The following is a 22,089-nucleotide window of genomic DNA, read 5'->3' as shown; positions in this document are numbered from 1 at the left end:
CTTTCAGTCTCCCCATTCCACTTGCCTGGGTCATTACCTAACAGCCATACTGTGTTAGCTAAGTTCTGAGTCCCCTGAGCTGACTGAAGCTCCTCCATGTTCAGTATATTCCTTCCTATAGTATTTGTCTCCGACAGAGGCTGTCTGTAGGGGTGTAAGTGCAAGTGTCAACTGTGGAAAAACAGAAGGCAAAGGGCTGGACTGTAGAACATTTGAGGAAAGTACAGCTTGAGGGATCACTGAGAATACAGTTAACAAAAAATTAATCTATGAGATTAGATTTTGTGCATTCTTGTGATTTTTCTTTAAGTTTTCAAATCTTTCCTCATGAATTTAAAGGTAATTAGCTATTCATTCTTTTAATGGATGGAGGAATCAGCCTCTGTACTGTGACACGAGACAAGAGTCTGGCATTTTTCGTAAGTTTTTCTATACTCATCCATGTGCCTGCTGCACCAATGAGTTAAATACGCAGATATAGATATGATGAGTCCCATCCAGCCCACAGGGTCACTAAGTTTCACTCAATCACTCAGTGATCTGAGTATGTATGCAGGTACAGTAAAACATGGGAATATCAAAGCCATAGCAGAATGCTGAAGTTTTTCCACACCTCCATCAGAAACTGCTTGCTCCTAGCAAATAATGTCATCAGCAGAAGGTCATAGTTGTCTTCATTTAGACATTTCCTCTGGTGGGGCTTCAGAACCTGATTTCCTAGGAGCAGTGTGTGCCTGGGAGCCCTTCACCTTAAACTGAATTGTTCTCTGGAAATTAAAGCAGAGTGGGCTATTCAGTTACCCAGCAGAGAAAATGTTCTGCAGGAGAAATTGGATTTTATGCTTCAAAAACAAAGATGACCTTTGGATTATTTGTTATTTGGATTCTGAATGTTCACAGTGCCATCTCGGCCAATGGTAATTGAAGGAAGATTCCATCTGTTTTATTTAACCTTTTCTTCCTCAGCAATATTCAACAAATACTCACTAGCCTATTTTTCCTTGGGTTTTTGCTCCATTTAGATTTTTAAGCATGTGGTTAGATAAATGTTTCCCAGTTCTAACTTTCTGATTCATTTATCACTCCATATACAGTACTGAATAGATAAATTTTAATGATATCTGTGATCAAATAAGGGGACACCAATACTGACAGGATCAAACACAGACACAATATTCAAGACACTCTTGAAGCTACTAGGATCTCTATTATCTGAGTAAGATTATTAAAGAAATGGGAAAACACTCTTTTTACCTTGAAGATGCTATGTCATTATCCATTTCCCCAAGGCATGCTTTTTAGAAGAAGCTCTATATAAAGCTCACTCTCAGATGTTCACACCAAGGTGTCTTGGAGTTACAAAACCTACTGTCCAGTTTACTTTCATGAACTCAAATTAAAGATAAATTTCTCATCGTGATGAAATATCCACTCCTTAACCATTTCACAAAAGAGAGATATTTGAATGAGATTCCTTAGGGCATATTTTATAAAAGTCTTCTTATTCCCTGAAATCTACTTGACTGACTTCAGGTTTCTTATCTCACCCTAGAGCAATGCCAGGATTCATAGTCACTGAATGCAGAGGGGGTGTTTCAGTTTGCAAGACCTATAAATAGTCTCAGGATTTATTAAGGAAATTCTAGTAGCCTAGCTGTAACATCTATGAACCACAAAGGAGACCAGGACAGCAAGATATCCAGTAAAGAGAAACAGTAACGCACATCTCAGTGCTAATCAAGAATCATCTAATTCCAATAAAAGGTAACCAACATCTGATACTATAAACCATAATGGCTGCCCATGCCTAATTAGTTCATAAGTCCTAGAGGAGACCAGACTACTGCCACTTTCCTAAACCAATATTATTTCCAAACACTTACTCTTACACCCATAGATAAGTGTCGCTTAGTGCACAACAATGAAGCTTACTTTTTGCAGCAGAGAACACTCTGGAAAGCCACAGCTGGTCAAAATTCAGAGAACAACTGACTGTGGGATGCTCAGCTCTAATTGATGGATCTTTGACACAACCCACACACAGACAGCTCAAGAAACATCACAGAAGAGGGATCAGAAAGATCGTAAGACCCAAAGAACCAGTCATCTAATGCAAGATAGTGATATCTGCATATGACAAGGAAACTACTCCCATGAATTCTCAACAACATGATACCAATTGACATAACAACATGGGTGGGAGAAATCTCACAAGGCCCCATCCCTATATGAAGAGCAACAAACAATTAATGACTACTAATTGAAGAATATTCTATCTTCTGGAGGAGTAGCCTGGTAGGTGATCTAATCCTAAACACTCATCCCTAAACACATGTACATATGAGTAACACCAAATGAACTCAGAATACTGTGGGGGGGGTGTGTGTAACATTAAATAATAAGAATCCATTAATTTGAGAAAGGAGTAGGGGAGCATGAGAGGAGCTGGAAGGAGGAGAGTGGAAATGATGAAAATACTCATACAAAATTCTCAAAAATGTTGTATTATTAAAAACAATAAAAGATCTTTTCTCATTCTAGAGTCAGCCTTTTTGTTCTATTGATGGTGTTCTTTGCCTTACAGAAGCTTTTCAGTTTATTTATTAATTGTTGATAATAATGCCTGCACTATTGGTGTTCTGTTCAGGAAGTTGTCTCCTGTACCAATGTGTTCAAGGCTATGCCCCACTTTCTCTTCTATCAGATTCAGTTCATCTGGTTTTATGTTGAGGTCTTTGATCCACTAGGACTTGAGTTTTATGTAGGGCAATAGATATGGATTTACTTGCATTGTGACTTTTTATTAAAAAGCTAGTGTCCATACATTCATGGATTTATGTCTGTGTATTCATTGATTCCACTTATCAGCATCTCTATTTTTATTCCAATACCATTCCATTTTTATTACTACAGCTCTGTAGTACAGCTTGAAATCAGAGCTGCTGATACTTCCAGAAGTTCTTTTATTATTCAGGATTACTTCAGTTATCCTGGATTTTTTGTTTTCCTTATGAAGTTGAGTATTGGTCTTCCAAGGTCTGTGAATAATATCCAAAACATGTAAAGAATTCAAGAAACTGGACATTAACAAACCAATAATCCAACTAAAAATGGGGTACCCATTTAAACTAAAAATTTTCAACAGAGGACACTCAAATGGCTAAGAAACACATTAAAGAAATGTTCAACATCCCTATCCATCAGGGAAATGCAAATCAAAATGACTTTGAGATTCCATCTTACACCTGTCAGAATGGCTAAGATCAAAAACACAAGTGACAGCTGATGCTGGAGAGAATATGGAACAAAGGGAATGCTCCTTCTAAGTCAATGGGAGTGCAAACTTGTACAGGGCTTTGGAAATCAATATAGTAGTTTCTCAGAAAATTGGCAATCATTCTACCTCAAGACTCAGCTATATACCACTCCTGAGCTTATACCCAAAGCACACTCTAGCCTATCACAAGGACACTTGCTCAACTGTGTTCATAACAGCTTTATTTGTAATATCTAGAAACTAGAAACAACCTAGATACCCCTCAACTGAAGAATGGATAAAGAAAACTACCAGCCTACAATCCACACTGCCAGAGAAACTAGTAAACAAGGAGGACCCTAAAAGATACAAACTTTGTCCCCTGGAGAAGAGGAAAGGGTCACCATCCCCTGAACAAATTGAAAGCATGGGAAGAGGGGGGAGGGAGCTATGAGAATGAGGAGAGAAGAAAAGGAAGAATGCAGAGGTCATGAGGGAGCAGAAAGCTTGAGTCAGGTGTAGATTAGAAGAAAGGATATGTGATAGGTAGGGTTTTAGTTGGGGGTGGTAGGGGAGGAAGGGAGGGAGAAGGTAACTGGGATTGTCACGTAATTTAATCTAGTTTGTAATTCAAATAAAAATAATAATAATAAAAAAGAAAAATGCCAGGCATTGGTGGCACACACCTTTAATTCCAGCACTCAGGAGGCAGAGGCAGGCAGATTTCTGTGAGTTCGAGGCCAACCTGGTCTCCAGAGAGAGTGCCAGGATAGGCTCCAATGCTACACAGAGAAACCCTGTCTCAAAAAAACCAAAAAAAAAAAAGAAAAAAGAGAAAAGAAAAAAAGACCACAACACCAAACATGAGAAATTCTCTTTTCAGTTGTTGATCAGGGTTATCAAAGAGACTTCCAAAACATAGGTTATTGCCCTTGCCCTTGGTTCCACTTCAGAGGGGGATGTAAGTCCCTGTTGCTCAAGACACCATACACTTAAGACAAAGACTCAGAGCCCCTGAGATGGAAAAGATCTAAAAGCCTCTGTGGTGATATTTTGCTTATACAAGTAAAGCCTGTCTAAATGTCAGAGAATGGAGCTTGCCACTAGCTAACCATAGAGGTCTGGAGGTCTGTACAGACAGAAAGTAAGACAGCTAGGTGGAAACAGGATATAAGCAAGGAGAAAGAGGAACTTGCCCCTGTCTGCTTGTCTGTGGAGATGCTAAAGAAGTAAGGTGTGGTAGTGACTTGTTCCTTCTCTCCAATCTCTCAGAATTGCTCTCTATATCTGACTCCCAGTTTTTATTACTTAGACCAATTAAGAACTCCATTTACATTTTGGAGCCCAACATGAAGCACAAACCCATGACCCTGAGATTAAGAGTCTCATGCTCTACTGACTGAACTAGTCATGCTTGGTCCCTCCCTAAGGTCTAACTTTCATTGTACCAGGAGGTGACCTGAAATCTTCCAAAGAAGGGAAGTAACTAATAGTCCTATCCAGCTATACTGTTTATGAACAAAAAAAAAAAAACAAAAACAAAAACCATCATAGAATGATGAGCCTAAGTGTGCAGCAGTAGTACATATATCTTGGTGGATATATTGGACTTAGGACCTGTTCAACAATAGGGAAATCACTGGAAACAATAGTCAACTACCCAAGGCTAGTGAAGTCATGAATCTTGAAGAAGAACCTGTAACTGCCACTTTTCTAAAACAGTGTAGTTTCTAATTGCATTTTATTTGTCTTTATAGCCATACGTAAGTGTAGACTCACTCCCACCAAGGAAACTTCTCTTTATAACAGATATAGACCATCACTGAAACCTTGACCAATTATAATGTTGAGTTGTGGAGTCCATCCCCAAAAGATAAATATCCTAAGCCATCCTGCATCTAAGGCTTAGAGATCATTGTGAAAGAGGGGACAGCATGAGTGTAAGAGCCAGAGGACCAAGGAGTTTGCTGTGAGAATGTATCTCCTTATAATGTCAGGAGCTACACCCATAAAGTCTTACCAATATGACCACATGATCATAAGCTGAACAAGGAAAAATCCCAAAAGGCCTCAATCCTACACAAAGAACTACAAGGGAATAGTCTTCTCCAGAGAACATCACACCAATTGGTTACCTAATAACAAATGGTCATCACTGAAAATATACATACAAATAATACTATACAGACTGAGCAAAGTATATTTATGTATTTAGGAATGAATGTAATGATATTTAATGAAAAATGAGGCCAGGAATTTTGAAAGAGAGCCAGGATGTATGATATAAGGGAGAGTTTTCTGAGGGAGCAAAGGGTAGGGGGAAATGATGTAATTATAATCTCAAAAAATGTTTTGTTTTGTTTTATTGGTTTTTCGAGACAGGGTTTCTCTGTGTAGCTTTGGAGCCTATCCTGGCACTCAATCTGGAGACCAGGCTGGCCTTGAACTCACAGAGATCCGCCTGCCTCTGCCTCCCAAATGCTGGGATTAAAGGCGTGCGCTACCAACGCCCGGCCTTAAAAAATGTTTTTAAAAAAATAATAGGGAAAATATTTTTCCCTTTTCCTTAATTTTTTTCACTTCTCTTCAAACTCTGATGTAACTCAGCAGGGTTCTAATGGAAGAGCAAATATATCCAGCAGAAAAATGAGTAATTTACATTTCCATGACATCAAGTATCAGACAAATGAATTATAGACAACAAGGATTTTTCTGACTTAGTTCAAGAATGTGAAATGTTTGCATGTAATGAAGTTCAAATTCACTTCTGTTTTGTTTTTATTATTGAGTACAGTGGAACAGTAATCATTTATTGTACAATATATTTTATAATTATCTGACTTTTGTAATGTCAAAGATTTTTCATTTCTTTGAATTAATTGGCATTGAATGACTGAGAAAAACATGAATTTAATGACATAAAAAATAGCACTAAGTTTTATGTGGAGATATATTTTGAGGAATTATGTTACATTATGTTATATAGGCCTTCCCACCTGTATAAAAGTTTTACAATTAATTAGTTAGCATAGATATTATGCCATGGCATATGGAAAGATAAATCTCATGATTTAGAGTAAAAATAAATCAAAAAACAAAAGTCAGGAAATCAATTACAAATTAGTAAGCTGTTATCTGCCAATTAGAAAAATGAAGGCAGCAAAGTGGGTTTAAATACACAGACAAATACACAAATACATTTAAAACTTACTATTTAGTATCAAATTTATTTAAATTATAATTCATACGTAAAACAGTAAACTTTATTTAAAATTCAATGCAATCATTTTATTGAAACCAAGATCATGTAAGAAAGATTATATCCATCGATTTATCTGTAGCATGGCTTCATGCACTGGCTGATTTGAGAAATGCTGTAATATTTCAAAGATGCAGATTCTAAGTATTTCATTCAATTACCTAGATAATTTAATTGAACTAGCTGTGTAACATTATTATTTCTGGAAAACATACGGAAATTTGTGTTATATGATTCCTGTTTGCCTTTTTCTGATGTTAAGGTAAGGTATGGGGATGTTTGCTACTCAGCTCTCTGCTTCTTAGGAAATAAAATCAGCAGTGTTCACATTTAGAATGAGCAAGACTTCACACAGGTGTCCCTAATCAGAAATCATATCTTTAAAGTAGATGGATTCTGATTTTTTTTTTGTGGTGTTTTGTTTGTTTATTTGTTTTTCTTTATTTGGGATGACTATTTTTTTCTTTTTTACTTTTTTTTTGGGGGGGAGGGCTTTTGAGACAGGGTTTCTCTGTGTAACTTGGAGCCTGTCCTGGCACTGGCTCTGGAGACCAGGCTGGCCTCAAACTCACAGAGATCCACCTTCCACCTGCCTCTGCCTCCCGAGTGCTGGGATTAAAGGCGTGTGTCACCAACGCCCGGCTTAAGTTTAATTTTCATTAATGTGCATGTGTGTGAATGATGCATGTGATGGCATGCATACTACAGCATGCCTTCCACATTGTGTACATGGAGACCAGAGGGCAATTTTATTTGTTGGTTCTGACCTTTCACCAGGGATAAAATCCAGACCTCAGATTTCCCAGCAAGTACATTCCTTCATACATAAAACAAAACAAAACACTTTCTTTGGAAAATTAAGTCCATGTAAATTTACTATAATTTTACAGTTAGAAACTACTCAAATAATGCCAATAGGAAAAGCTAGAAATATTGACAGTAAAACTTGCTTAATGTGAGTTTGGAAATTTCACTCTTCTTGAAGGATAAGCAGGATTTAAGTACAGAATGTTCTAAAGGGTTATTAAAAGCAAGCATGGAGTTTCATGAGGCAGGTAGATGAGAGTGCAGAAAGCTTGTTTGGGAGACAAGGAAGTGACCTAATGACTGAAGCAACCAATTTGCATAAGGACAATAGTTCCCACTGGGACATGAAATTGGAAGTTGATGCTAGAAGGAATTGTGGACCAAACAAACAAAAATAAGGCTTATGCAAACAGTAGGAAGGCTTTAAGGACACAGAAATTATCTCAGGGCTCTTTATTACAACGATCCCCAAGGGTATAGTTTCAGTGAACTCAACGCTACATAAATAAAAACTGAAGTCCTGTCTCTCAGAAGATCATTCATCACTTTCAGGATTAAGGCATTTATAATACCAGCAAATTAAACACAAATGGATATTAAAAACTCTGCCAGATGATTAATCAGTAGAGGTGGAAGTAGAGGACCTTATTAGTTAGTGTGATCAAGTGCAAGCTATAAAAATTGAAAATTGAACACAACTGCACATATGAGGACTGCTGTTCAACCTTCCATAGACATTTGAAATATGTGACGGCCTTCCATGAGGAAACTCATTTCATTGAAACTGAACAAAAGAATGGAGCTGTGTTGGCCTCTCTGGTTCTGATTTGAGTTCATGTGATTCAAAGATCTCATTTTACAAGAGTCCCACAGAAGCTGGTGTTGTGTTAGGATCTATTAGAAGCCTTTTTCTAGGGTTCAAACTGAATCTAGACAGTGACTCTTTTCAGTCAAAAAATTGTTTCTTCCTTTTGGGAAGTGGATATTAGCAACCAAACGACACCCCCATTCTCTGAAAGCTCCTTACTAGCAACAAGTTCTTTCCCTTTCTTTCTTGCCCTCTTATTCAGGAAGTACCTTTGGTGTTTTTGTTCTTTGTTATGAAAGGCATAATAATAATAGTGACATGTTATTACTTGAATAGAAGTGCCAGGTGCTGGTCCTGTCACTTCTTTCACTTTATTTTTGAGTGCCTTGGAAGGCCATTCTACTTTCATCAACACCTAGCAGATGCTGTGATCCCAACACTACTCCGTGAACCAGCTAGGATTGGAATGTAGGCTGCAGATTTCTAAACCCCTCTTCTCAAGCATCCATTCTGCAAACCAGTCTTAACTTTGGAAGGCTGAGAGATTGTTAGTATTCAGGGTGATATGAAGAAACAGGAAGTCCACATCTGGCTGTGCTCATGAGGAAACCTCCCAAGTTATTAGTACAGGATCATAACAAGAATACTAAGATGTTGGCAGATTCAGAGTTTGTTGACTTTCAATGTTGTTTCTAAGTAAATCGTCTAAGGAAGACTTTCTTAGGAAGGATAACCAGGGAAGTTAACACCAAAAAGATCAGCAGGGTAGCTTAGGTTATTCCTATCTCTAATAATGCCTTTCTTGGCCTTTATGCCATAGGTTTTGTTTGTGTTTTAGGCCAGTGGGAGCGGAAAGGGCTGATTTATGGTTCTAGAACAGTGTGAGCTGCTGCAGCCAAGATTTCTAAAAATCACTTTGAATTGTACGTAAGTGTCCTTTGCTGTCTTTTCATTTACAATACAAACATATAGATGTGATTTATTTATGCATATTGATGAGCACTTAGAATTTATTTTAATTTGAGGCTATTAGGAGTAATGCTACTGTAAATACCTGACCAATCCTCATTATCCACACATACATCAGTTGCTGTTGAGCAAACACAGGTAGGAATGGAGCTGCTAGATCATAGGCTCAACACTCTTTTTCATCTTCAAACATAGCAGCAAATCACTTTCCAGTGTGACAGTATTAGTTTATAAGCATCATATCCTAAATCACACAACAGTGATAATTTTTAAAATTTTAGTTATGACTTATGGTTATAGTAAAGTTTTAAACTGCATTGAATATTAAGATGCATGGGACTGAATGGAGTAGTTCAGGAAATGAAAGAGAGGCAATCAGAGGAGAAAGCTCTGGTTTGTCCCCTTAAGAAATCTGGAGGAAGAACTGCTGTCAAGTGCCTATTAGTGACAGAACTGAATCACAACACACGTCTATCCATCTTCAGAGCCCAAGCTGTTTCAAACATGCTGGGCTGTCTCAAAATTACACTCAAGAAAATGCAAATAAGCCTAGTGAGGCAGACAACATGTGTGCTTGTCACTGAAGAATATTCCATGAAAAAAAAATGCTCTTAATTTGCTTTCTGTGATGAAGAAATAGGAGAGAGCTTTATTTTTTATCTTTTTAAATTTATTTTTGTTAATAGTTTCATGCTTGTATATAATATATTATCACCCCCTACTACCTGTTACCTATTACATCATTCCTTCTTTTCCCACCCCCTCCCAACAACTACAACTGTTACATTTCTATTATGTGTGTCTGTGTGTGTGTCTGTTTCTGTGTCTGTGTGTCTGTGTGTCTATGTCTATGTGTGTATGTGTGTATTTGTCTGTCTCTCTCTCTCTCTCTCTCTCTCTCTCTGTGTGTGTGTGTGTGTGTGTGTGTGTGTGTGATAGTGTTTAATTGGGTTGTTTTCAAGAGTATTGTTAGGAGATTATTTACTGGAATATGGGCAACTTACCAGTGGCCACACTACCTACTGAAGGAAAGTGACACTCTTCCTCCAGTAATATTAACTGTTAGTAGCCCTGGAGGAAAGGGTGGGGTCCATGAGCCATAGCCCTTTACATGATGAAATTTTAAGGGGCCCAATCTTGCACAAGTCTTGTGCAGGTATTTACAATGAATTTATAAGTACAATGGTCCATGTCATCTCCAAAAGAAGTCTTGCAACACATGCCCTCATCCTCCAGCTCTAACATTGCTTGTGTCCCTTTTCCCACAAGTTTCCCAAGCCTTGTGGGTTGGGTCTAATATTGATGACCTCATTAGAAATATGTACATGCTAGTTATGAATTTTCATGATAGTGTGTTGAACTTGGAGTGCTTGTCCAAAAAGCCATTTTAAGAGGTGAGTGTAAAATGAAGGTCTTAAGGAAGGGTAGATTATGAAACACAGGCGATATGAAGGCAGAAAAAAAGAAAAACTGGAGTAGAATATATTGAGGGGTCTTGGAGTACACAGCATATATGGAGAGGGAACAAACAATATTACTAAGGATCATGAAAAGGTCATATGGAAGCTAACTGTTCTTTAAACATATTAAAACATATAATTAAAAAAGAAAACTTTAAGCTTCAGTACCCTTTGAGTGTAGAGATAATGTCCTTCCCCAAAGCCACAGATTATTAAACAAACTCCCCAGCATCAGGTGGTCAGGGAGGCCCTAAAATACACCAGAACAAGACTTTTGACATTGTTAGTCATTAGTCACCAGTAGTAGATGGTAAGACCCTATTGTTGAAAACACTTTGATCACAGGCATCACAGAAATAAGCAAGAACTGAGGATGGAGAAATAAGGACTTTGTGGGGTATGAACAAGTAGATGAAAAAGTTGACACTTTTAAGCTCTCATTAACATTGACCAGAGGGGAGAAAAAAGCAGCTAAACAAAGGGAGGGGCAAAAAGAAGAGAAACTCCCCAACCTAGAGAGGAATATTAGTTGTGTTTTTTTTTTCCATTTCTTGCTTTGTTTCTTGGAAGCTTTTAGTAGCAGTAAATATTTTGCCTTCAAAATAAATCTTGTTCTCTTAATTTTAGAGTTTCTTCTGATCTGGGAGAAATGATGCCTTGTTGTCATCTTCTCTGTCCACTGTAATCTTCTCTGTCCCTACCCCCAACCCCACCCAAATGCTCTGTCATGAAACTTGTATTACAGGGGTTCTGCTCTGTCCAGGACTGGGGTGGGTGGGTTGGTTGGTTGATTTGTTGGGTTTGGTTTTGTTTTGTTTTGTTTTGCTTTGTTTTGTTGAGGCAAGGTTTCTCTGTGTGGTTGTAGCTGTTCTGTAATTCACTCTGTAGATCAGGCTGGCCTCGAACTCTGGGAGATCCTCCTGCCTCTGCCTCCCAAGTACTGGGATTAATCAAAGACTTGTACCACCACTGCCTGGCCTTACCTCAATTATTTTTAGTATGGAACAAGAAACAATAATTTATTAAAATATTAACAATCACCTTGAACTCAAAAGAGTCAAAATTGATAGTATTCCATAGGCTTTTTCACTAAGGTTTGGCAAGAACATTCTCCCCTTTGGTCTGAGCATTGGTAGAGATAAGAACTCTAGTGACTGGCCACTCTGTTTCTCTGATTCTTCAGCTTTCATGCCCTGATAGCTGACTCCGAGTTTTATTATTAAAACCAAAGAGAATTTGTGCCACACATTTGTCTAACTCGACATTATCTGCTGGCTTGGGATCACTTGTCATAATACAGCTCCTTTGCATTTCCGTCTGGCAGATTTTGTCCACAAACTTACCCTGGCCTCTATAAGCCACCAAGCACCCTGAACATAGGTGCCCTTTACAGCAAAATCTTTCATGCTTGCTTGAGTTAGGTATACACAACCAATGGCCCTAAACTATGCTTACATACCACTGTTGTTTTGCAATACCAGTTTTATTTCTCTATGACTCTTTGTATACCTGAATTCTGGAGTACCATTTAGTTTTATTTTAACACTTACACCCAATGTCTTATGCCTTAAATTTCTTCAAAGACAGAAGAAAGAAATTAAACATATAAATATTTTTGAAGATTTATTGCCATAAATATCATAAAAGAAGGAAGATACTATATAATTTATTTCCTACACTCTAAGAATTTAGAATCAAGATAGAAATATACAGTCTAAAGGAATAGCAAGTTAAATAAAAACCCAAAATTTAAATAACATTTTAAGACCATATATCAGATTCCAGAAGAACCTATGCAGCTATAAATATTGTTGAAAACAATAATAAATCATAAAAAGCATGTTTTAAAGAGAGAATATATTAAACTAGAGTAGAAAGAGGATGTGGGCAGATGGATGGGAGTGAACAGATTGAAGGAAAGTGGAGGGGCCTTTCACAAGGGCCTGCCTCAGAAAACACTGTTACAGGGCCTCAGCTGTTTGAAGCTCTCAGTCCCAATCTTCCCCTTGCTGCCTTTCTTTGCTCTCCCTTCAATTTTCGCTGATGCCTCCTGAGTCCTGTTAGGTGTCTCAGGTGAGCCCCCACCTGTCTGCTCTCTCCATCTTGCTTAACAATGCCTTCTGACAGGGCAGATCTTTGACTCAGTTATCACAAGCCCTGCAGGCTTTTGGTTTCAGCCTGTTGACAGTGCTGGGAGAGGTGGGCACAGTGAAGGAGGTATGCTGAATTTCAAACAGTGGGAAGAAGCAGAGTAGTATTTGGATAAATAGGCTGGCATTGTATGGGGAGTGGGAGCAAGTAAAAGCTGAATTGAGGGGAAGGGTTAAAATATTGTGGGTGGAGACAAATTCACTAAGGTCATAATTTCAAATGAAAATGTGCACGGTGTCTCTAAATAATCTGATTTCAGCAAAAAGACTAAACATTAATTTCGGTCCATGTTCATGCACAGGTGCACTCTATTAAAAACCAGGGCCTTTCCAAACCTTTACTGCTGGTGTGTAAGTGGTTGTCATTAAATCCTTCCTCTAATAGCAGTGTGTGTGTGTGTGTGTGTGTGTGTGTGTTGAAAGTGTGTGTGTGTGTTACAAGTGTGTGTGTGTGTGTGTGTGTGTGTGTGTGTGTGTGTGTGTGTGTGTTACAAGTAAATGACTGTAAAGGAAGGGTTGCTTCCTAGAATAACTAGCAAGCCACAATCATTATATCATTATTGTCACTGAAATTACCACTCAGAACAAAGCTTTAAAAAAATAGCAATATAAGGTTATAGAGAGAAAGGGAATAGAGAAGCTCAGTATGCAATGACAGACCCATAATATCCGACCCAAAGTGCATTTTCCTGGAACTCATATGAAAGATATCACTACCTGCCCCATGCTACAGAGACAAACCACCTAAGCTAAGGTGTGGGAGGAGAAAAAGAGGAAAGGAGGAGAACAGGCTGGGGCATGCTGAAAGACCAAGAGAGTAATAGCTCGGCTTGGCCATTTATCAGAGAATGTTTATAAAACATCACCATTGATGAAGCTAAAATCTTTAACTGGCTTTGTAAACAACAGAAAAATTCAGTGATGAGCCCCTTCTATGTGCATCATCATTGAAGAAAACAGCTGCCATCAGGAACGATTACAAATATGGCAAACTATAGAGATATAATCACAGTCAGTCACTGGTGACACTTTATTCTCTACCTAAGAGAATCAAAATTCCTGCTGGGTAGCAGAAAGCAGGAAGGCCTATTGGAAATATCTATCATCCGGGATTCCAGAAAACTTCTATTGTGAAGTCTATAGCACAATGGTTGATTAACCTGACAAATGACTCTAATTCCTCTCAGTTCCCTCACTTTCAGTGTGACACATTGACCTTTCCATCACTGTACATGTGACACTGAAATTCTTTTTCTGCATCATTTCATTTATATTCCTGTGCATAGGACAAAGGTTGTGTCTCATTCTTAGTAATACTTAAGGACATTTTACTTCTCTAGGAGCATCCCTATGCTCCCTGGGTTCTAAAATAATGAAACAAGGAAGACATTTTCCATATGTAACTTTCTCTCCATATATATTTTATGTATATACATACTATATATATGATCTATATCTGTATAATATACTCAACACACTATTTTCTTCATTAATCCTGCAACTTTCAGTAAGTTCTCGTTTTCAGAGTTACTTGGCTATCTCCAGCTGAGATTATCACCCTTTCTCTATGTATCCAAGGTCCCCAGAACTCCCTTAATAAACCAGATGCTGGCCTTACTGTCTACCTCTCATGTTTCCCAATCCCATTTAAATAAGGGCATCACTGCCACAGTTAGAATAGAATGTTGGATTTTTCAGCTTCAATGTACATGCCTTGCTTAACATATAGAAAACATTAGTGAAGATGCAGCTGCTGTTTGAACTCAGATGCACAGTGCCCTCTCCCCCCAAAAATGAAATTAAACCTTTCAATATATGCACAGGAACTTGGGTTTTTCATTTAGTCTCTATGTATCTTTGGGCACATTGTGAATTAATTTTGATGTAAGCCTTGGTCTTCTCATTCATAAAATGCAGATTGCTACAGATCAAGGTGAACTGCATGTGAGGGTTGGTGGATATGCTAGGCTATGGGTCATTCCAGCAACACACTATCAGAATGTTAGGGGCTACCAACACAGGAGAGGTTTAGGGACTAACACAGGTTCATTCATCTCCTGCCACTCATCTAATAAAGGTATCAACCAGAACTAACTGTCTTTCATAAGTTTTATCTCTGTAGAGTACATATTGTCTTGGAAATAGTATCAGTCAATACCTTTGACCTGAATTGTTTCCAGGCATCATTTGAGAGAGTGAATATCAGTCTCCAGTTTCCGGATGAGCTTTATTTGAACCTTCTGGCTGATTCTTGTGACAGCACTACAGTAACTGATAGTCTGCAGTACAATTAGAGTATAACGACTGAGGGTGAGAACAGAGACCCTTGAGTCTTAAAATCTTTTTATTTTTCCCTGGTGTTTTCCTCTGCCTTTGCAGAATCCACAGCATCACACGTGATGATGATAGCTGTTCAGCTTTCTTAAACACAAAGTTTCACTTAAAAGGCCAAACACTAGCCTTAGGGCCATGAATAATATGCTTGGCCTTTTGCCTTTATTTAATATGTCAGATACAGGCTCAATTCTACTGTTTATAGGAACTCACTGAGGTGCTACCTTCTGATAACCTCAGAACATACTATCCTTGCTTTTCTTTTACAAAAATCTATTGCATAAAATTATGTATTTAAAATCCAATATGCAAAACTGTGAATTTACAAATGCGATAAATTGAAAAAGGATGTGGGAGAATATATTAGCTTGGTTTACAAGTAAATGTAAACTTTTGTTTTATGATGTCATAGTTATAGTAATTCTTAATTCTCTAATACTTTTGTATGTCTAGGTCTTTTGTTTTAATGTATTCATATACGTATATATGTATATATATTCAGTTGCCTAAGATCTTTCCTCGTCCAGGATAGATTTTCCCCACTACTCCTAGAAGACACTAATTTATAAGACCTCTTCCTAAAATTCATGTCTAAATTCCTTCTTGCCCTTACATATATTATATTATCTGCTAAATTATGTTTCTCATCACTCTCCACAGTTTCTTCTCAATATCACAAATGGCATATTCATCTTGTAATGCACAAATGATACCTGTTGTGACATGTGCTTAGTTCTCATATCCAGATATAGACATCCTTGAAACTGAACTATCTGCATCAGAGGTCTATTTTATTTTGTATTGTGTATCATTTTTCCTCAGGAACAACGAAAAATTCAGGTCATGCACCAGCTAACTATCTCAGCAACGGAGATTAAATGCCCTCCCCTGATTATGAGATTGATAACTGACTTTTATGCCTTCATCCAGCAGCTGGTGGAAATAGAAGCAGACACCCATAACTAATCACTGATCTGAAGTGGAACCCAGATGCAGAGAAGGACCAGTGAAGAGCACAGAGGTCCAGACCACGCTGGTGAAACACACAGAAACAGCTGACCTGAACATCCGGGAACTCTTGCTCCCCAGTCTGATAGCTGGAATACCAGCATGGGACTGATCCAGACCCAAGGAACATGGGTTTCTGTGAGGAAACCTCAGAAATCTATGGGACCTCCTGTAGAAGCCCAGTATTTATCCCTAGCATAGGTGTGGACTTTGGGAGCCCAGTTGATATAGAGGAAAACTCCCTGAGCCAAGACACACGGGGGTGTCTCAGAGAAAAACTTTGATGACACCCTATGGAAGGCCTCACCATCCAGGGGGAGCAGAAAAGATATGTGACAGATAAGGTTTTAGTTGGGGGGGGGGAGTAGGGGAGGACAGGTGGGAGAAGGGAAATGGTATTGTTATGTAAAACAATCCTGTTTCTAAGTCAAATAAAAAAAAAAGTTGGCAAAAAAATTCAGGTCATGAATCTGCCTTTTCAATGGCTTCTGTCATGTTTCATACAGACTTGACATTTGAAATTACATTAAGACATAGTTTCAACAAGCCAACTTCAAGATGTGTGCTATCTGTTCTTCCATTTCAGTTAAGTGGAAAACAATGTCACTAGAAAGCCTAAATTGGTTTCATGTCCTTATTCCTATTGGTGTATATTCTTGGCCCACTCTCTGAATATTTGTCTCAACTTCATCTAAACCTAGTAGATGATATACAGGCCTACTGAATTATTATATTATCAAACAGAGTGAGAATGATGTTATATAATTTAGAAAACAAGATAACAACACTGTTGGTTAGCATCTTCTCATGACTGTCCTAGGTCAGTTACTTTTGAACACAGGGAAAGCAAACAGCAGTCCGGCACATCAAGACACTAGAGCAGCATTATTGCCCAAATCACAGACAATGAGAAATCTCAGCAAAACTCTTCCACTACAGCTGTGAGATTTTTCTTTTTTAAACTAGAAAAGAGCATTGTGAGCCCTATAACAAAGAGAGGCCAAAAGTTTACATAGCACACCTCAAGTCCATTGGCCTAATCCAGTTTTTCTCTTTGCTTTGCTTTAATTATGCTTACAATGCATGTCACACATGGGTTTTCACTCTACTCTCATCCACTGTAACATCATCAGATACAAACACATAAGTATTTTATCTGCTCTTTTTACGTAAATAATGGGGTCATGCATATTTATTAAATATTTTTCTCATTTTATTTTTTAATTATTTTCTCCTTTTTTAGAGTATAATTACATAATTTCTCCCTTGCCTTTCCTCCCTCCAAACCCTCCCATATATCTCTCCATGGCCTCTTTCAAATGCATGGCCTATCTTTCCATTAATTGTCACTACATTCATATATGTGTATGGATATACATATATATTCCCAAATACATAAGTACAACCTGCCCGATCTGGATAATGTTACTTGTATGCACATGTTTTCAGGCCTGACCATTCATTATTGGATGTGTGTGCTCCTCCTGGAAGAACACTACTTCTCCCAGTCTCAGCAGTCCTCGGTTGCCTGCAGTTCTTTGTGTATCACCTGATAGCTTTGTAAGCAGTTTCCTCATCATGACTCTTGTATTTATTATTGTGAGAAGAGTTACTAATGCATATACAGCCACATGTTGGGGAACTTCCAAGATACCATCTAACAAATGTGTCATTTGCCATTCTGCAAGCATCACGAAGAGTATCAGCATGAGCTTGCATGTTATGTCTGATACAAACCAAGAGTATATCATATATATGCACATATCATGCATATGTGCAAATATGTATTTTAAATAATGACAAAAGTATAAGATAATAAATATATAAATAAGGGCTGATGAGACAGGTCATCAGATACAGGTACTAGCTGCCAAGTCTGAAGACCTGAGTTGGATCTCCAGGACCCACATAGTGAAAATGGAAAATAGATACCCACATATTGTTTTCTGACCACCAAATAAATGCTGTGGTGCCACACAGACACACACACACACACACACACACACACAAATGGATGAATGTAAAAAATTAAAAATACCTGAACTAGTGACATAATAATTATTGCTATCATGTTTTATGTACTGTTAATAATTATTTAAGTGTCATTAATGTATATTATATATGCCAGCATCAGCATAAACATGTGAATGATGAACTGTGCTATGATATTAGGATAACTATATCACAAGGGTTATTTAGCTCCATTATAATCTCACAGTACTGTCACCACTGAGCAAAAGTCTGCTACAGAGTACACGACTGTATTTCAGACATCCAATGCGACACATGTAAATGGCAAATTTGATCATACCATACTGAAACAAGCAGTACACTGTTCATATCATGCTTACCCCATTTGTTTTTGTTTGTTTTGTTTTCCCAGGTAACAAGAACATCTAGAATTACTGGTTTCACAGATTTTAGGAACTGTGATATCTTTGCCTATATTCTTCATAGCACATTAGCTCTACAGACTGCATCCTACTAACCTGCTACTTTATATGCATATTGTGTGGCTCAGTTTTCTCTGTGTCATCCTCTGTAAAGCCAATGGTGGAAAAGCATATCAGTGTGTTGAGAAAGTTGTGCCATAGATACAAACCACCTACCTCACCTGTGTATCACAAATCCTTTCAACTCTCAATTTCTCCATCATCCAAATAAGATGGAGATGATTTTTGTTAATTCCTGTTTCCTCTGCACTTGAAAAATTATTGAGCAATATTAGAATGTGGTAATTAATTATATAAATATGCTTATATTTTATCTTATACAGATTAAATTGTCTGTATAATATTAATTATATCAATTCAAAATCAGATTGACATAGATTTAGAGTTTTGTTGTAGATAGCTAACAGCTATTGTTATAATTTTCAAGGAAAAATATTGCATTAACAACAGCCCCATTTTCTTTTTGATGATGAGTGATACAAGTCCTCACTTTTCTTCCTCAATATATGAAAAATAATTCAGTGGAGCTGGATGAAGTGCCTTAGAACTCTGTGTTTTATCTTTCTGACTAGGTGCAAGCAAGTTGTTGCACAATGTTTCCATCTATGAATTGTACACACACCTCATTGCCACTGTGAGGAGTAAATGTGAGCATCTAATATATGTTGCCTACCACTACTAATGGATTCTTCCTAAGTATCTCCTTCCTTCATCTTTTCCCATTGGAGTAGCCACTGAAAGTCTGTGCATAACACATACTCAATAATCTTGATTGGTTGCTCATGGTTTGAAACCTTCCAACACAAAACATTGATCCCCCCTCATAGTTAAGTCTTATAGAAACTGTTATTCAGCAACGTAACAAGTCCCTTCAAATGTTTTGACTCATCTTAGTATGTTTTAGTAAATCATGGAGTAAAAAGCGATGTAATTTCTCAATAGACATAGAAAATCTCCAAGATTTTGTTTATTTAATAATTTTTGTATCAGTATATTGATTTTCTTGTCCTTGATCAGGGATGACTCCACCCTGATGCTCAGAACTGGAAATAGATTAGAATTTTATGTAGCTTCATTAACTTTTGTAGAGGTGTCCCCTTGCAAACATCCCTGCACAGAACACAACAGGGCAGGCTAGATAGTCTCAAGAAATTTCTCTATTAATTCAAATCCTCAGTCACACAAATATAGCTTTCATTTTAGTTAATTTGAAGGCAAACATTTCAACATTCAAAGGTTAGTAATGAGATCAGTGATGAATATTTGTATACTGATAGTCCAAAATAAACCTGAGAAGAGGCTGGTTCAAAAGCAAGGTGTGAGTCCATCATTGTGAAACTCAAAGGAAACTCTCCTGGTATGGAAATATTGATATGTATAATATTTTCTGAAGTCTTATCCAAGCATGCCATTTAATCAGAGAAACCACAGGGCTACCCTTCTCTATCCCTCACCTTCTGTAAAGGCCAGCTGCCTGCTCTTGTCTGTATTACACTGGAAATGTTTTGCTCCAGGTTTAGTGATAAATGTTTTTCTTTCATGTAAAGTAAAGATAAAAGCAATTCAGACTATTGAAAATCTCCAGCTACTGGGACAGTGACAATGAGTAGTCAGTAAAATCCAACAGGAAGGAAGGTCAAGTAGACCACTGTTATATATCACAGGGTTGCATAATAAATGGCCTGCTGGAAGTTGCTTCTGGCACTGTCTTCAGCTCTAAATTCCAGGTCTGAGACCAGGAAACAGGCTGACAAGTTTCTTTCCATGTTGCCCATGTCCTGTAGAAACAAGGCAACAATAGCTAGCACACAAATGATGTGTAGCTTCTCAGACTCTTGCCACATCTGTCTCAGTTCACATGCTGTCAGGGAAGACTCTCTCACAGTGATGGTTTTCTCTCCTCCATCTCCATTATCTCTGTGTCTCTGTCTATCTCAGTCTCTTTTGCAATCATTTCAAAGGATAGCCTTGTTTATATAGCTTATACCCTTTAACTGCTTCTCTCACTAAATCTACTCATTTATTTTTCCCTCTTAAGCCATTGCTTGCTTAAACAAAAAATAAAATGTTTTTAATCTCCTCATTCCTAAAGTTATAAAGCTTTCATGTCTTGCTTCTTTCCTAGATGGCATGACTCCCTTCTATTACACAAGCAATTTACCACTTTTAGACCTGCCCAACCCCCTCCTCCCTTTCATGCTATTTCATTTTTGATAGAAAGGGAGTTTTCTGTATATTATTATTATTCTTTCTAGCCTCTTTATATTTCCTGTACACTATAGTCACTATCTTTTCTCCTCCGTTTAATTCTCAACTTTTTCATTCTTGTTAGATGTACACCAAAGTCACTAGTTTGTTTTGCTGGTCCTCAACTGTGATTCTTATTTCCATGAACTAAAATATTGAATTTCTTTGGTAATATTTGTTCAGGCTCACTCTGCATAAACACATATCCCGAGTGGGAATCCTCTCAAGCGTAGATGGGATGTGTTATCAGCTTGTGTCCTACCCATAACCAAGCTGTGAGACTCAGCCTGAAGCATCAATGGGTATCTGCGCATTTCATTTGTTATCCCTGGTGTTTTAAGCTCCTGGAGAAACAAACCACTGCTAGCTCTGCTATGATATGCCAGCTTGAATTTTTACTTCTCCCTCTCATTCCTGCCTCATACTCCTCACAGCTTTCCTTGAAGTTTCTTAATCACAAAGCATGGCTTGACTGCCCTGCTTGCCTCCCACAGTGAAAAACATTCAATAAACCACCACCACTTCAAAATCCAACTTTTTGTTACTACTCAATGCCTACGCATGCAATGACAGACACAGAAAATCAAAGACAGGACAACTCGCTCTCTCCATCAAAACACAAACAAGCAAAGCCCTTCCAAGCACTGGCACAAAGATATTGCGGATGACCCTGTTCGTGACTACCGCTTTAACTAAATGGCTACAGAAATTCTCTTTTCATTTGTATATTTTTCAGAAGAGTGGAAAATTTCTCTCACGTGTCTGTCTAATATATTTCACCACTAATGTAAAGACCATAGAAACCCAGAACAAATATTACACAGAATGAAAATAAAGGAGCAAATTATCCTCTTAAAGTTCTACGCATCATGACTGCTGTCTGAATTCTCCTGACTCAGGAGCCTCCTCTTAAGTCTTTACTTTTAAGCACCCTGCCAGATGCTCTTCTGTTAATTAACGTGGTCTATACAGCTGCCTTTACATGGATCCATCCCTTCCCCGGCATTTGAAAACTTACCGCTTTTACCAACGCCCCCTGCACCCAGCATTACCACCTTGTACTCTCTGGACCCGCCTGATGAGCTGCCAGGGCAGCCGTGGGCTTCGTTTTCTACTTCCATCTTACCCACAGGCCCCGAGGAGAAAAAAGAAAGAAAAAGTCACCCGTGTCAGGTGCTTGCTCAAATAGTAAACAACTCTAAAACTGTGTCAAAGGAAAGCTTTAGTGCATGACAACAACCATCAGCGCCGGGCTGCCTGCTGGTCCTCTGCTGGAGCGGGTCTCATAGCAACCACTTCAATCGCTTCCAATAAAAATCTGGCTTTACCTCTCCCCTC

At 38.0% G+C, this 22,089-nt stretch overlaps 1 protein-coding gene across 1 annotated transcript in view; it reads right to left on the bottom strand.

Annotated features, from left to right (window-relative positions):
* Positions 1-21,872, bottom strand: part of Rit2 (Ras like without CAAX 2) — a 350,814-nt gene extending 328,942 nt beyond the window's left edge. The window contains exon 1 of the mRNA XM_027400646.2: positions 21,770-21,872. Within this exon, the coding sequence (XP_027256447.1) occupies positions 21,770-21,872 (103 nt within the window). The remainder of the gene's footprint in view (positions 1-21,769) is intronic.
* Between the last annotated feature and the right edge of the window lie 217 nt (positions 21,873-22,089).

Source organism: Cricetulus griseus, chromosome 2 (assembly GCF_003668045.3).
Source record: "Cricetulus griseus strain 17A/GY chromosome 2, alternate assembly CriGri-PICRH-1.0, whole genome shotgun sequence".
Taxonomy (NCBI): Eukaryota; Metazoa; Chordata; class Mammalia; order Rodentia; family Cricetidae; genus Cricetulus; species Cricetulus griseus.
Note: the sequence above shows the minus strand (reverse complement) of the source record. Positions and strands in the feature narration are given on the sequence as shown.